Here is a 13,556-nt window from a genome sequence, read left to right as displayed (position 1 = left end):
TTGGTCCGTGGACTGCATGCAGCATGGAGGTTGTGTTAGCAGGTGTGAAAACAACATTAATCTCTTACATCTCTATCAGAGCTCTTGGTTGACCAGAGCCATCGTCAATGAGCAGTAATATTCTGCATCTTTAGTCTCAACAGTGGGCTTATAACATTCAGTAAACCATGCAGTAAACAGCCATGCTGTCATCCAGGCTTTGTTCTTCCATTTATAGAGCACAGGCAGAGTAGACTTAGCATAATTCCTAAGGGCCCTGGGATTTTCAGAATGGTGAGTGAGCACTGGCTTCAACTTAAAAGTCACCAGCTGCATTAGCCCCTAACAAGAGAATCAACCTGTCCTTTGAAGCTTTGAAGCCAGGCATTGACTTCTCTTCTCTAGCTACAACAGCCCTAGAGGGCATCTTCTTCCAATATAGAGATGTTCTGTCTAGTTGAAAATCTGTTGTTTAGTGACTCCTTCTTCGTTAATGATGTTAGCTAGACCTTCTGGGTAACTTGCTGCAGCTTCTGCATCAGCACCTGCTGCTTCACCTTACACTTTTATGTTATGGAGACGCCTTCTTTCTTTTACTCTCGTGAACCAAACTCTCCTAGCTTCAAACTTTTCTTCTGCAGCCTCGTCACCTCTCTCAGCCTTCACAGACATAAGGAGAGTTAGAGCCTTGTTCTGGATTAGGCGTTGGCTTAAGGTAATGTGGCTGGTTTGATCTCCTATCCAGACCACTAAAACACTCTCCATATCAGGAATAAGGCTGTTTCCCTTATCACTAATGTGCTCACTGGAATAGCACTTTTAATTTACTTCCAGAACTTTGCATTCACAACTAGACTAACTGGTGCAAGAATTCTGGTTTTCAGCCTGACTCAGCTTTTGACACCTTCATCGTCAAGTACAATAATTTCTAGCTTTTTTCATTTAAAGTGAGAGATGTGTGACTGTTCCTTTCACTTGAACAGGTAGAGGCAATTGTAAGGCTATTAAATGGGCCTGATCTCAATACTGTTCTTCTTAGGTAATAGGGAGGCCCTACAATTTGGAAAATCTTTCATATATAACATTAAATAAAATTAGAAAATATACAGTGTTTATAAATAATATAGTGTCCTTACCAAGGTTCCCCGGAAACATCCTGGCTTCTTATACCATGCTTTGTTGCTTTCCTCTTCACAAACACATACATGATCCATAAGTCCATTACTATATACAAAACATTTTCCTAACAGAGAAGATTCCAACAGTCAAAAATTACTTCACACAACTGTATTGTTTTTACTGATGAACAAAACTGAAATTACGATGAGGAGACTAGAAAATTATGAGGAGATATAACCCTGTCCTCACCTTTTAGGATGTAACATACGTTATTTGATTTGCTTAATGACACAGCACTGAAAGCTAAATTCACACTGGTGAAAAGTAATTGAGTAAATTAGTAGGTTTTACATTTTCAGAATTGTAGTAGGCAAATGCACATAAAAATAAATTTTTTGGTTATCTAAGGAAATGGAGAGGAAAGATAAAGGAGTAAAACCTGTTTTAAAAAGAGAACATGGGTGTACGTCTTCTCTATTTGACCACAAGTAAACTCTGGTATGCAAGGGAAATGCAGACAAAAATATATTATGAAATGTAATATATATCTGAACATTGCTAAGAGAGTAAATCTTACAAGTTCTCATGACAAGAAAAAATAAATTTGTTAACTATGTGAGATGATGGATGTTAACTAAACTTATTGTGATTGTTTTGCAATATATACATACATCAAATCATTGTTGTATACCTAAAACTAATACAATGTTATACATGATATGTCAATAAAAAATAAATTATAAAAAAAATTCTTCTTAATCAATGTAAATAATGCTATGCTTCGTCCCTTTCTCTGTGTTTATACTGTTCACTTTAGACATTTGTCACCTCCCACCTAATTTACCACTTCCTCTAATACCAACTCCTTCCCATTATTGGACTCATTCTTGCTGCCAAAACTGTCTTCTCTGTTCAGCCACGTATAATTCTATGAGTTTCATAATACATAAGTCAAGTGCCCTCCTTCTGATTTTAAGGCTTTCTTTAATGTGCAGGAAACTACCTTACTTTTTAGTGTATCCCTGCAATCCATCTACCCTGTCATTCATCTGAAATATGCCTCTTCTTCATTCCACCTCACTGCTAAGTGTTCAATAGTGGCATTTATGTCTGAGCCACTATGACATAGTCCAGTCAGTTTCCCGCTATTTAAACATATTTTGAAGTGCGATTATCCTTATAAGACTATAAAAATTGATCAAGGAATTGTGGTTTTTACCCATCTAATAAAAATGAATAATTACTCTTCTCAAATTCCACATAAACTATACTGTCTAGCAATTAAGGAGGAAGCTAGATTCTAAGTTTCCTTACAAGGACAATTCTGTTCTTACTTAAGAGGCATATACCCAAATATAAAATCCTCCTCTGACTTGATTAGTAGGTTCATAAAAGTTTTATGTATGCATATTTGTTTTCTATCTAGATCTCATCATGTACAACTAAGGAAAAACTGTGCATGAGGATAAAGAGACATCAATTTGTTTCAACTGATAAAAAGAGAATATTATTCAAATAAAAATGAATGCAGTAACATTTAAAAATCCAACATAACATTTTTAGGATAATTAATACATACCTTTGGAAAATGGGTTGTTCTGGGCTTGGAGTCGAATTTTAACAACATCCAGGGGTGTCACTATGAAGATACATAAATTTCAATTAATAGGTGATACATGTGAATTTAGAGATGTTTGTCCAAAGAACACAAAATACATCGAATTATACATCATTACTTTATAATGGGTAAGACTACTTATCTTAAAGTAGTTTTGAAAATATCATTCTATTTTTTGTCCTTGAATTTTGTTGAAGGATTAATGAGAATGCTATGTAATCAGTTCTTTCACAAGTACTAAAGTATCATTTGCAATATTTCTACAACTATAATTCCATTAAAACTAAAATACTAGTTCAAAAGTCTATTTAAATATTTGAGAATAACTGCATTGTAAGTATCAATAAACAACTGTAGTCTTCCTTATCTATTAAATTCATGTATATCAAATAAAAACTATAGGTATGTATATTTCAGCAAACTAGCCATAAATCATCTTTACCACCAGCTCGTGTTATTCCAACTGGGAACAGTACAGCAAAGGAGAATGGCTTTAAATTGCATGCTGCATTTTGTCCAAATAGAAAAAAATGCCAAATAATTGTACTAACAAAACTTTTCCTCATCTGAGAATGAGCAGGTTACACTGGATGATCTCTAAGACCTTTACAAACCCTAACATTCTGACCTGAGGTAACATACTACATCCTAAAGCAGTTAGTTTATGTTTGTTCTAGTTATCTGCTATCTTATTTAAATAAACCAGCCAACTTAAAATCATTAAAAGGCTAAATTATCACCTAACTATGTAATTTGGCTATGTCTATAAGAAACTGACTATAAAAAACAGAAAAATGTGGTCCAGAGAAATTTAAGAAATTCACCATTAATGCAAACAAAGTAAAGCATAATTTGCATTTGCTGCTACTTGTAAATTGCCAAATTCTGTATTATTTATGCTTTTTATTTAAAAAAATAATAACAGAGTCATAAAAGTTTAATACCAATAGGGACCACAAAGAACTCCTGGTGTAAGCCCCTAATTTTACAGATGAAATATGAAGCTCAGAGAGAAGTAAAGACAATCCCAAAATGCACTCACCCTGACAATGACAAAGCAAGGACTAAAATTCAAGTCTCTTGATTCTCTATCCAGGGTTCTTTTCATGTTATCATGATGGAGGGATAGTGTCATTTATGATGAATGAATGATAATTTATCATTATTTCACAGATAGTAAAAGTCAAATGCATTCACTGCTTCATTCAGTCACATAATCTACAAAACATTATTTTACCCATTAGTGATGTCAATACAGCTCCAGTACAAGAGGCAAGCATTTGCTGAAGAGGTGTCACTTTGATAATCTGTGGTCCCCCTGCTTCAGGATCCATATTTTTTAACTAATTGAAGAAAAATCTGGTACAGAAAAGCAAGATGTAAAAGTTTGATGGAAAATGCCCTCAAAATTGACTGCTAAAAAATTAAACTATAAAAACAATAATCAATATTAATATCAAAGCACATTTTGTGGCCACTATCAAAAGTAAATATGTAAGTTCTATACACAAAGGCACTACACAATTGTCATTAATAGAACGTGTTCTCTGATTTGTAAAAACTGGTAATGCATTTCATTCAGTTAAGCTGAGCGAGCAGCATCGCATTTGTAAGACAGTTAATAGAGCATTAAGAAAATAGAGTCTGGACATGTAAAAGAATGAAAGCAGCTGGCCAACAAGGCTCAGAATCTGTGAATTTAGCCTCTTAACTTCTCAGATACTCAAATCTGGTACAGAGTTATCAGCAAATATAGCATTATTTTTATTGCATATCAGAAGTTGTTGCAAAGGTAGAAAGTAAAATAAAATAAAAAACCTTCATAAGAAGCATTATTTTAGAAAAACTGGATGAGAAAAGCAAACTGTACTCTTTCTAAAGTCAGTTAATACAAAAAGGTATAAAAATCACTTATAAACTTGCTATTCAAAAATAACCACTGGCAACATTCAGGTGTCATTTTCCAAATGTCTATGTACACACAACCACATAAGTAAATATGCAAATGTGTGTATATATTATATATAAATGCATGTACATATTACATCTAATCAATTAAACATGTATAAACATCAGTGTATCTGTGTACATGCATCTTTTTTGAAAAACAAAATAGGTTAATACTGTTCATATTATTTGGTAGCCAGCTTTGACACTTAAAAATATATTATAGACATTGTGTCAATAAATATAGACTTACAGTACTATTTTTTGTGCTGAAAGAGGTTTTAATTCTTTTTAATCAGTCTCCTTTTGTTAGACAGCTAGGTTACAGGCAATTTATCATTAGTTCATTCATTCATTTCATACATTCTCATATAAATATCCTTAAACCTGTATCTTTTTGTAGTCTTCCTTCAATTACTACGGGAGAAAAAGTAAGATTGCTGGGCTACACTAAAATCTTGAGACAAAATGCTTTCCAGAAGGATTGAACCAATTTATACTTCCATTGGCCATATGAGTTCTTATTAACCCACAACTTCACCAAACTCTCTCTCATATTACACGTCATTTTTTTCTGAACCATTTGACAGTAGGTTGCACACATCACACCCCTTGGTCCTAAATACCTCAGAATATTCTCTTATAAAATCACAGTACAATTATCAAATTGGGGAAAGTTAATTTCGATAGTACTCTATAGGTTCATATCCCAATTCTATCAATTATCCCAATAATGACTTTATTAAAGTGAATGGATAGTTTTATTGTTTTTTTAAGACTTTTATTATTTACCTACCTATCTTGAGTCTTTTCCTCAACTCTATGCTCCAATATTTTATTGTATGTAATAACATCAGCAGCTGAAAATCTGTAGTGAAAAAATAAAGTAGCTGTTTTATTTTTCACACAGGAAAGGGATAACATGCCTAAAGAAAAGGAATATGTAAAAAACTACAACACAAATCAATATATATTTATTGAATGCTTTCTAAGTGCTTTGAGGAATATGAAGAACACTCCATAAATGGTAGCATGAGTTTTGAAAGTATATTCACGAAAACTTCCTATTATCCCAGTAAATATATTCTGCTTTAGAACAATTCTAGAACCTGAATACATTGATCAATTTTAGCTTAAGAGTCGAACTAATTGATTTTGTGACACAAAATTAACTAACATCATCTATAATGTATTGTTTGGGGAAAAATTTTAATCTGAATCTACAAGGTGTGATCAAACAATATGGTGAATGTTTAAATTTAAAAAAATTTATTACAGCAAAAGACATATTGCCATTAACCCCCTCAGGTTACTCCCCGTTGCTTCAAACACTCTTATCCCATTCATTGTTCTTGCCACTTTCTGAAGCAGTTCTGGAAGTCCTCTTTCGTGAGTGTTTTTCGTTGGGCTGTCGCAAATTTTTTGTAGGCCAGTGAAATTACACTGGTATTAAACTGAACCAAATTAAAATACTGTGCATTCCCCCAGGCAATAATAAGAAAATAACTCAAAAACATAACAGAAGAAACAAGTGAATTAAAATAGTATATTGAGTCAATATCTATTTAAAACAAAAGAAGGCAATAATAAAGAGTAAAACAAAACAAACATAAGACATACAGAGGAAAAAAAAGCAAAATGGTAGATGTAAATCCTTCCAGATTAAATATAAATGGATCAAACTATAGCTTGTCTATAAGAAACACGTCATAGATTCAAACACAAAAATAGGCTGAAAGTTAAAGAATGGAACAGAAGTAAAATAACTACAAAGGTAAATGTACAAATATGCATTAATGTATTTTTGGTTAATAATTCCTCTTTTTTTCCTCTACATGATTTAACATAGCTATATAAAACAATAATTATAAATCTGTTGATTGGTGTCATTTATAATTTTGTCACTTATAACAATAACAATACATCGTCAGTAACAATAACAACACAAAAGGGTTGGGGAATTAAGTTATACAGGAGCAACATTTTTATATACTACTAAAAAAAGGCGGTATTAATCTGAACTAAATTGTTATAAATTACATTTTAGTTATAATCCTCAGCACGAGTAAGGAAATAAGTAAAATATACAGTTAGAGAGAGAGAAAGAGAGAGAGAGAATGAAAAAGAAATAGTACACTAAAAAACATCTACCTAACACCAAAGAAGAAAGTAATGAAAGAAGTGAGGGAAAAAATGTTATGACATATAGAAAACAAAGAAAAACTGGCAAAAGTTAAGTCTTCTCTTATGAATAATTTCATTAAATATAAATGGATTAAACTCTCCAATTAAGAGACCAAGAGTGGAAAAATAAGTTTTTATTTATTTATTTATTTATTTATTTAATTAAAAAAAATTTTTTTAAAGATTTTATTGGGGAAGGGGATCAGTACTTTATTGGGGAACAGTGTGTATTTTCAGGCCTTGTTTCCAAGTCAAGTTGTTGTCCTTTCAATCTTAGTTGTGGAGGGTGCTGTTCAGCTTCAAGTTGTCTTTTCGGTCTTAGTTGTGGAGGGCGCAGCTCAGCTCCAGGTCCAGTTGCCATTGCTAGTTGCAGGGGGCGCAGCCCACCATCCCTTGAGGGAGTCAAACCAGCAACTTTGTGGTTGAGAGCCCACTGGCCCATGTGGGAATCACACCGGCAGCCTTCGGAGTTAGGAGCATGGAGCTCCAACCGCCTGAGCCACCGGGACGGTCCCCAAAGGACCCATTTTAGAATCAAAGACACAAATAGGTTGAAAATGAAAGTGGAAAAAGATATTCTATGAAAACATTAACCAAAGAAAGAGCTAGAATGCCTATACTAGTATCAGACAAAACAGACTTTCAGATAAAAGTTGTTATATTTGACAAAGAAGGATGTTATATGATGATAAAAGGGTCAATCTATCAAGACACAACATTTATAACATATATACACCTAACAACAGAGCTCCAAATTGTATGAAGCAGAAACTGACAGAAGAGAGACACAGATACTTCAACAATTTTTTGTTGAACTTCTGGTGGAAATGAAAAATAATGCAGCCATTGTGGAAAACAGTTGGGCAGTTTCTCAAAACATTAAACACGAAATTATTAGATGACCCAGTAATTCCTCTCTTATGTATATACCTCAAAAAATGGAAAAATACAGTCTAACAAAAAGTTGTACAATGTTCAACATTGTTATTCATAACAGCAAAAAGTAGAAAGAACCCAAATGTTCAACGGATGAATGGATAAAACAAGATGGTAGTTTCCTAGATTATTCACTCATAAAAAAGAATGATGCATGCTACAATTAGGATGAAACTTGAAAACATTACGCTAAATGAAAGAAACCAGACACACACAAAAAAGCCCACATATTTTATCATTCCATTTCTATGAAATGCCGATAATTGGCAAATCCATAGCAGATTAGTGGTTGCCAGGGGTTAAGGGCAAACAGGGAATGACTGCTTAATGGGTGTTAGGTTTCCTTTTGAAGACATTCTGGAATTTAGAGTGGTGGTGGTTGCACAACATAGTGAATACTCCAGAAGTCACTGAATTGCACACTTCAAAATGGTAAAATGGCAAATTTTTTTTATAAGGTGTGGTATTCTACCTTTTTTTTTAGTTAAGCCTTTTTTTTTTTTTTTTTTTTTAAAGATTTTATTGGGGAAGGGCAACAGGACTTTATTGGGGAACAGTGTGTACTTCCAGGACTTTTTTCCAAGTCAAGTTGTTGTCCTTTCAATCTTAGTTGTGGAGGGTGCCATTCAGCTTCAAGTTGTTGTCCTTTCAGTCTTAGTTGCAGGGGGCGCAGCCCACCATCCCTTGCGGGACTCGAGGAATTGAACTGGCAACCTTGTGGTTTAGAGCCCACTGGCCCACGTGGGAATCGAAGTGGCAACCTTCGGAGTTAGGAGCACGGAGCTCCAACCGCCTGAGCCACCGGGCTGGCCACGGCGAATTTTACTTTATGTAAATTTCACCTCAATTTTTTAAAAAACTACATGTTATTTCAAAATACATTTGCTGGTGGAGAGAAGACTGTTGCTATGCATGATGAAAAAGATGGAGGAATTTTTTAAAAAGTACATGCAATTTTCATAAAATTCAATGGGAATAATAAAGCAAAATTTTGTTTCTACTCTGCAATTTTGCTTAGGATCAAATATTCAACAAAAATGTTACAAACATGTAAATTTAATCATCAAATTATATAAACTTCCTAACCTATCTCAGTATGTAATGCCACTGGATGATCAAAAATCAAGATCAAAATATATGCAATGACTCTGCTTTGAGGGGAGAAATAGAATTCTAACAAAGAAATTTCAAAGACTGAAAGAAGCCACCTTGAGTGGATAATGGGAGAATTCACATGAATTGTAATGGACACTAGAATAAGCATTTTACAGCAATATAATGAGTAATCCAACAGTGAAAATAATAATAAGTAAACTTTATTTAACCTACATGCCAGGAGCTCAGCAAGATGTTTCATCTCTCCCCAAAAAATTTCCCCCAAAATGTATTGTATGGTATTAAGCTTTACATAATGTCTCTTAAAAAGGCAACATTTATACTTTACTTGATGTGTATTATCACTTCATGGTATAACCCCATTAAAGAAAAATTCAGCAACGTATTGTAAAGTTAAAGATGTGGTATTCTAAAACCCAAAACAAAACAAAAACAAACTACATGAGATACCAGTTCACACTCAGTAAATGACTAGGATGTGTAACAACTGGGACTCATATGTTGCTGGAAGGAAGGGTTAAAAACTTCAGTAGTTTCGTTCATAATGTTAAATATTCAGTAATGTGACTCAGCAATACCAATAAAAATAAAAACATGTCCACAAAAGACCTGAAAACAATGTTCATAGCAGCATTATTCGTAACCCCAAACTAGAGACAACCCAAATAGCCATCAACAGGTGAGTAGATAAACTGTGGTATATTTATTTACACTATGGAATACTACCAGCAATAAAAAGGAACAAACTATGATACATGTGGCAACATGGATGAATCATAAAAATATTACGTTATGCAAAATAACCCAGACACAAAACATATAAATTACATGTTTCCATTTATATGAAGCTGAAATACAGCAAAGCTATTCATGATAATAGAAATCAGAAGAGTGGCTACCTCTGGTGGGAGAAGGGAGACTGGAACAAAGAATGAAATAACTTTCTGAGATGACAGAAACATTCTATATTTTGATTGGAGTGGTAATTCCATACTTGTTAGAATTCTTCAATCTGTAATACTTAAAATGGGTGAATTTTATCATACATGGATTAAGAGCATTAAAATTTTTAAAATTTATATGATGAGACTTCTATGGGGTCTTAGACAAAACCAGTCTCACTGGATGTAGCACACTGTAGGTAATCATTATAGAAGGAAAGAAGGAAGTGGGATAGGTAAGTGGATTGTTTTATAGTCAATGTGTATTCTGTACTACCCTAGAGGAATTCATAATCTGGTTCAGGACATACAACCTCTCCTACAGGTGCCACAGCAGCCTCTTAATTATGCTGTCTCAGGGGGATCCACTCTCAAATTTTGAATCCTTCTGTCTTGCTTATTGTCCACTTTGACCCTTCACCTAGGTGTGTTCAAGGACCTGACATGCTATATTTTCCCTGGTTTCCCAGCCACCCTCACCTGAGACTTGGATTTCAGTGCCACAGCCACTAACCAACTTGATCCTTTCATATGCTTAGCCTGCAAAACTAAGAACTTAACCTCAGAAAAATCTTAGGGTCTCTAATTCACCACGGAAGTAAGACTCTGAAATATGAACACTAAATAATAAAAATGGCAACAGAACACATTTCAGAGGATAATAGATTAATAGTTGGCAAATGAATCAAACAGGAATATTATTAAAGGTCCAAAATGAGCAGGAGGTAAAGTCTGAATGAATCAAAGTTAGGCTTGCAATGAAAGGAAAAAGGAACAATTGACAACCAGGTGGAGAGACTTCAGCAAAAGAAAGAAAACAGGAAAGTGATATTGCAGAAGAGCAAATAAATCCATTTGTCTAGACTCTAGAATAAAAAATTTATATATGGATATGTGTGAAGTTGTCTGGAAAAGCAGATTAGGACTCATTTGATAATCACAAAAAGCTGCTGGGTAGATTGAGCAGATAGATATTACCTTCATTTACAGAGGAATAAACTGTAGTATAGAAAGGTTAATACTTGCTCAAGGTCATAAAACGACTTAGAAATAGAGCCAATACTGAATAAAATTCATTTCTCCTGATTTTTCCACAGCTAACATGTTCATTTAGATCATGATTCTACTCAATGCTCTCTTACTTTACTTAATAGAAAACTCTTTAACCAAACTCTCACCACTAATAACCCTGACCCCATTCCTTTCTTCTTGGATGTATACTTTTCACCTGAAGCACATTTCAAGATATACTTCAACATAAATCTTATTCTCTTACCGATGACCCTGATTATTGACATGAGACGTAAAGGAGGTTTCTATACTTACAGGCCATAGATACGAGTATATGACCAAGTTCTTCTTCTGGTGGCTATTAAAACATTTGAGTCCAGTAACACTATTTTTAAAAATTAACCTTGGGTTACAGATTAGAAGATTACTAACACTATCCAATAAAACAGACTTTCTGCTTCTCATAGCTTGGCATTATCACCTACGGTGCAGTCAAGGGTGTGTCTAAAAATACGGTACAACTATATTACTGTCCTTCCTCATATAGTAAATAAGGAAGGAAATTCATCTTTCACTAGAAACTAAAATGGGCTTCCAGTTTTTATTTTCTTCAATAAAAACATGTTTACATTTTTCTCATATCCTCTAAACCTTTCAAAGACCTAATTTTCCCTTCCTATCACTGTAATTCCCCACACTGACAGATTTTTTGCAAGAGTATACTCAATCTGTTTCCACTTCAACCTCATCGTTATCTAGTATGGTACTTACCTGAGCCACCTACTGAAATTCTCAGTAAGGAAACCAATGACATCTTAAACGCCAGAATCAAAGGCCTGTTTTTCAAGTCCTTAGCCTTTCTGAACTCTTGAGGATGGAGGGACTGGTGCAGAGTTTACCACAATGGTAGCACTTACTGAGCTCTCACTCTGTGCCAGGCACTATACTAATTGAGCTTTCAAAAATATTTCATTTAATTCTCACAACATCTAATAAGTATTTATTACTCCCTTTTTAGATTAAAATCAAGGCTCAAAATTACCCAAAGCCATACAGTGAAGCCTGCATTGATCCCAATATTTGCAATTCTGACTTTTGACAGTTTTGTTCCCAGTTCTCTCCTAACTATGTGGCCTTTTCTCCATCTCTTTCATTATTTTCTCACCCTCTGCTCATTGCTACTTCTCTCATTTCACATGCTCTCCTGGGGAATTTCATTTCCTCCCAGAACTGTAACAGCATTCTATATTACTGTTTCTACTATACTAACCTTTTATAGCTTTTTGTAAACATAAAAATCGTGTGCTCTTTCTGTAGTTTACATTTTGAAAAAAGGTTATTTTTCCCAAATAGAAATTCTCATGTTGAATGTTTATTTACCATCCTCTTGCCTCTCAAGATCTGTAACCTTTTTATGCATCACCCCATGACTGAAAATCAGTGATGGGTCTGTGTTGTATCTCTCAAATCAATCTATCTTCCCTTTCTTCACCCACCCCCATATCTTTCCTGAGTTACAAGTACCAACTGTCTAATAAAGATAGTTCATGATCTTCTCCCCAGGCCCTTCCACCTAACGCCATCCACAATAAAACTCTCATTTCCCTAACCAAACCTGATCCACCTTTTCGTGTTCTCCATTTTGGCTAAAGGTATCACAATCCACCCTTGTCTGTGCTTTTCAGGTACCTATTTGCAATAACGGTGCTACTGGCACTAACTTCTCTAAACTACGAAATAAAAAAAACACGGAAAGTAATTACTACTTATTAAGGCCAGGAGTTAAGGAATTCAAGGTAGTACAAGATTAAATCTTCTTCCTCCTTGAGTTTACAAGCAGCAACATACCCAAACGATTTTTTTTTTTTTTGTAAACGTTTTCCCATTTACAAAATTTTACAGTTGAAAAACCGAGACTCAAAGGGATTAGGTAATTTAACTAAAGTCTTACAAGCTGGTAAGAGGCCAGCCCAGACCCAAAACCCTAGATTTGAGATTTCAAATTCCACTCTATTATTATTGAAATAAACTTCTACACAATAAAACGAAAACAGGTCTGTGTAAAAGAGGTCAATCAACAGAGCAGTACAGTCAAGTACCAAAGGGCACAAGGCGACCAGAACGCGCTCTAGGCGGAGGGCCTCCACGCTCGACCCTCGCTCCAACGCCGCTCGGCCGCTTTCACACCAGGATGTGCCTCTGCGGCCCGTCTCAGGCCGCGGTGGCCGCAGGAAAACCAAGCTCCGTGACTCCGGGCGCGCAGAGCAGGGGCTATCTCCGCCCCCTCCTCCCGCCCCGCGACCAAAACTGAGTCCCGGCTCCGCTGCAGCCGCCGCGCCTCCTGCCTACTGGACAGCCGACTCGCGAGAAATAAGGTACCTGGTGGAAGAGACGACTGGAGGGCAGGCGATCCCGGCAAACCTAGAAGGTAGGAATGACCCTGGTAGAGGGCTGGGCCAGCCGCCCCCGGCGCTCACTGCACCCACTACGGTGAACACCGAGCCACTGACACCTTTCAGGGCAGCGCAAAGACGCCAAATAGCGCGCGTAGAGCGCGAATTTAAGGGAGACGACATCGCGACGAGGGAGGGGCGGGGTCGGGGCGGAGACGCGGCCTGTGGGGGCGGGGCTCACGGCGCGAGGAGGCGGGGCCTGAGGGTGGGGACGCACAGCGCGAGGAGGCGGGCACGTGGGGGACGAGCGCG

At 35.7% G+C, this 13,556-nt stretch overlaps 1 protein-coding gene across 3 annotated transcripts in view; it reads right to left on the bottom strand.

The window, feature by feature from the left end:
• SLC25A40 (solute carrier family 25 member 40) overlaps positions 1–13,447 on the bottom strand; it is a 32,826-nt gene extending 19,379 nt beyond the window's left edge. For 2 of the 3 annotated variants that reach the window (XR_002136208.3, XM_019716189.3), the window contains exons 1-5: positions 13,231–13,447; positions 5,460–5,531; positions 3,954–4,075; positions 2,678–2,737; positions 1,116–1,222 (exon numbers count right to left, since the gene is read on the bottom strand). Coding sequence is in view for 2 of the 3 variants with exons in the window: in XM_019716189.3 (XP_019571748.1) it covers positions 1,116–1,222; positions 2,678–2,737; positions 3,954–4,050 (264 nt within the window). In the remaining variant the exon portion in view is untranslated. The other variant, XM_019716200.3, reaches the window with a different exon arrangement.
• Between the last annotated feature and the right edge of the window lie 109 nt (positions 13,448–13,556).

This window comes from Rhinolophus sinicus, chromosome 4, assembly GCF_057876585.1.
Source record: "Rhinolophus sinicus isolate RSI-liver-muscle chromosome 4, RSI-T2T, whole genome shotgun sequence".
In the NCBI taxonomy this organism is placed as follows: domain Eukaryota; kingdom Metazoa; phylum Chordata; class Mammalia; order Chiroptera; family Rhinolophidae; genus Rhinolophus; species Rhinolophus sinicus.
The sequence above is the reverse complement of the archived record's forward strand: the minus strand, read 5'-3'. Positions and strand labels throughout refer to the sequence as shown.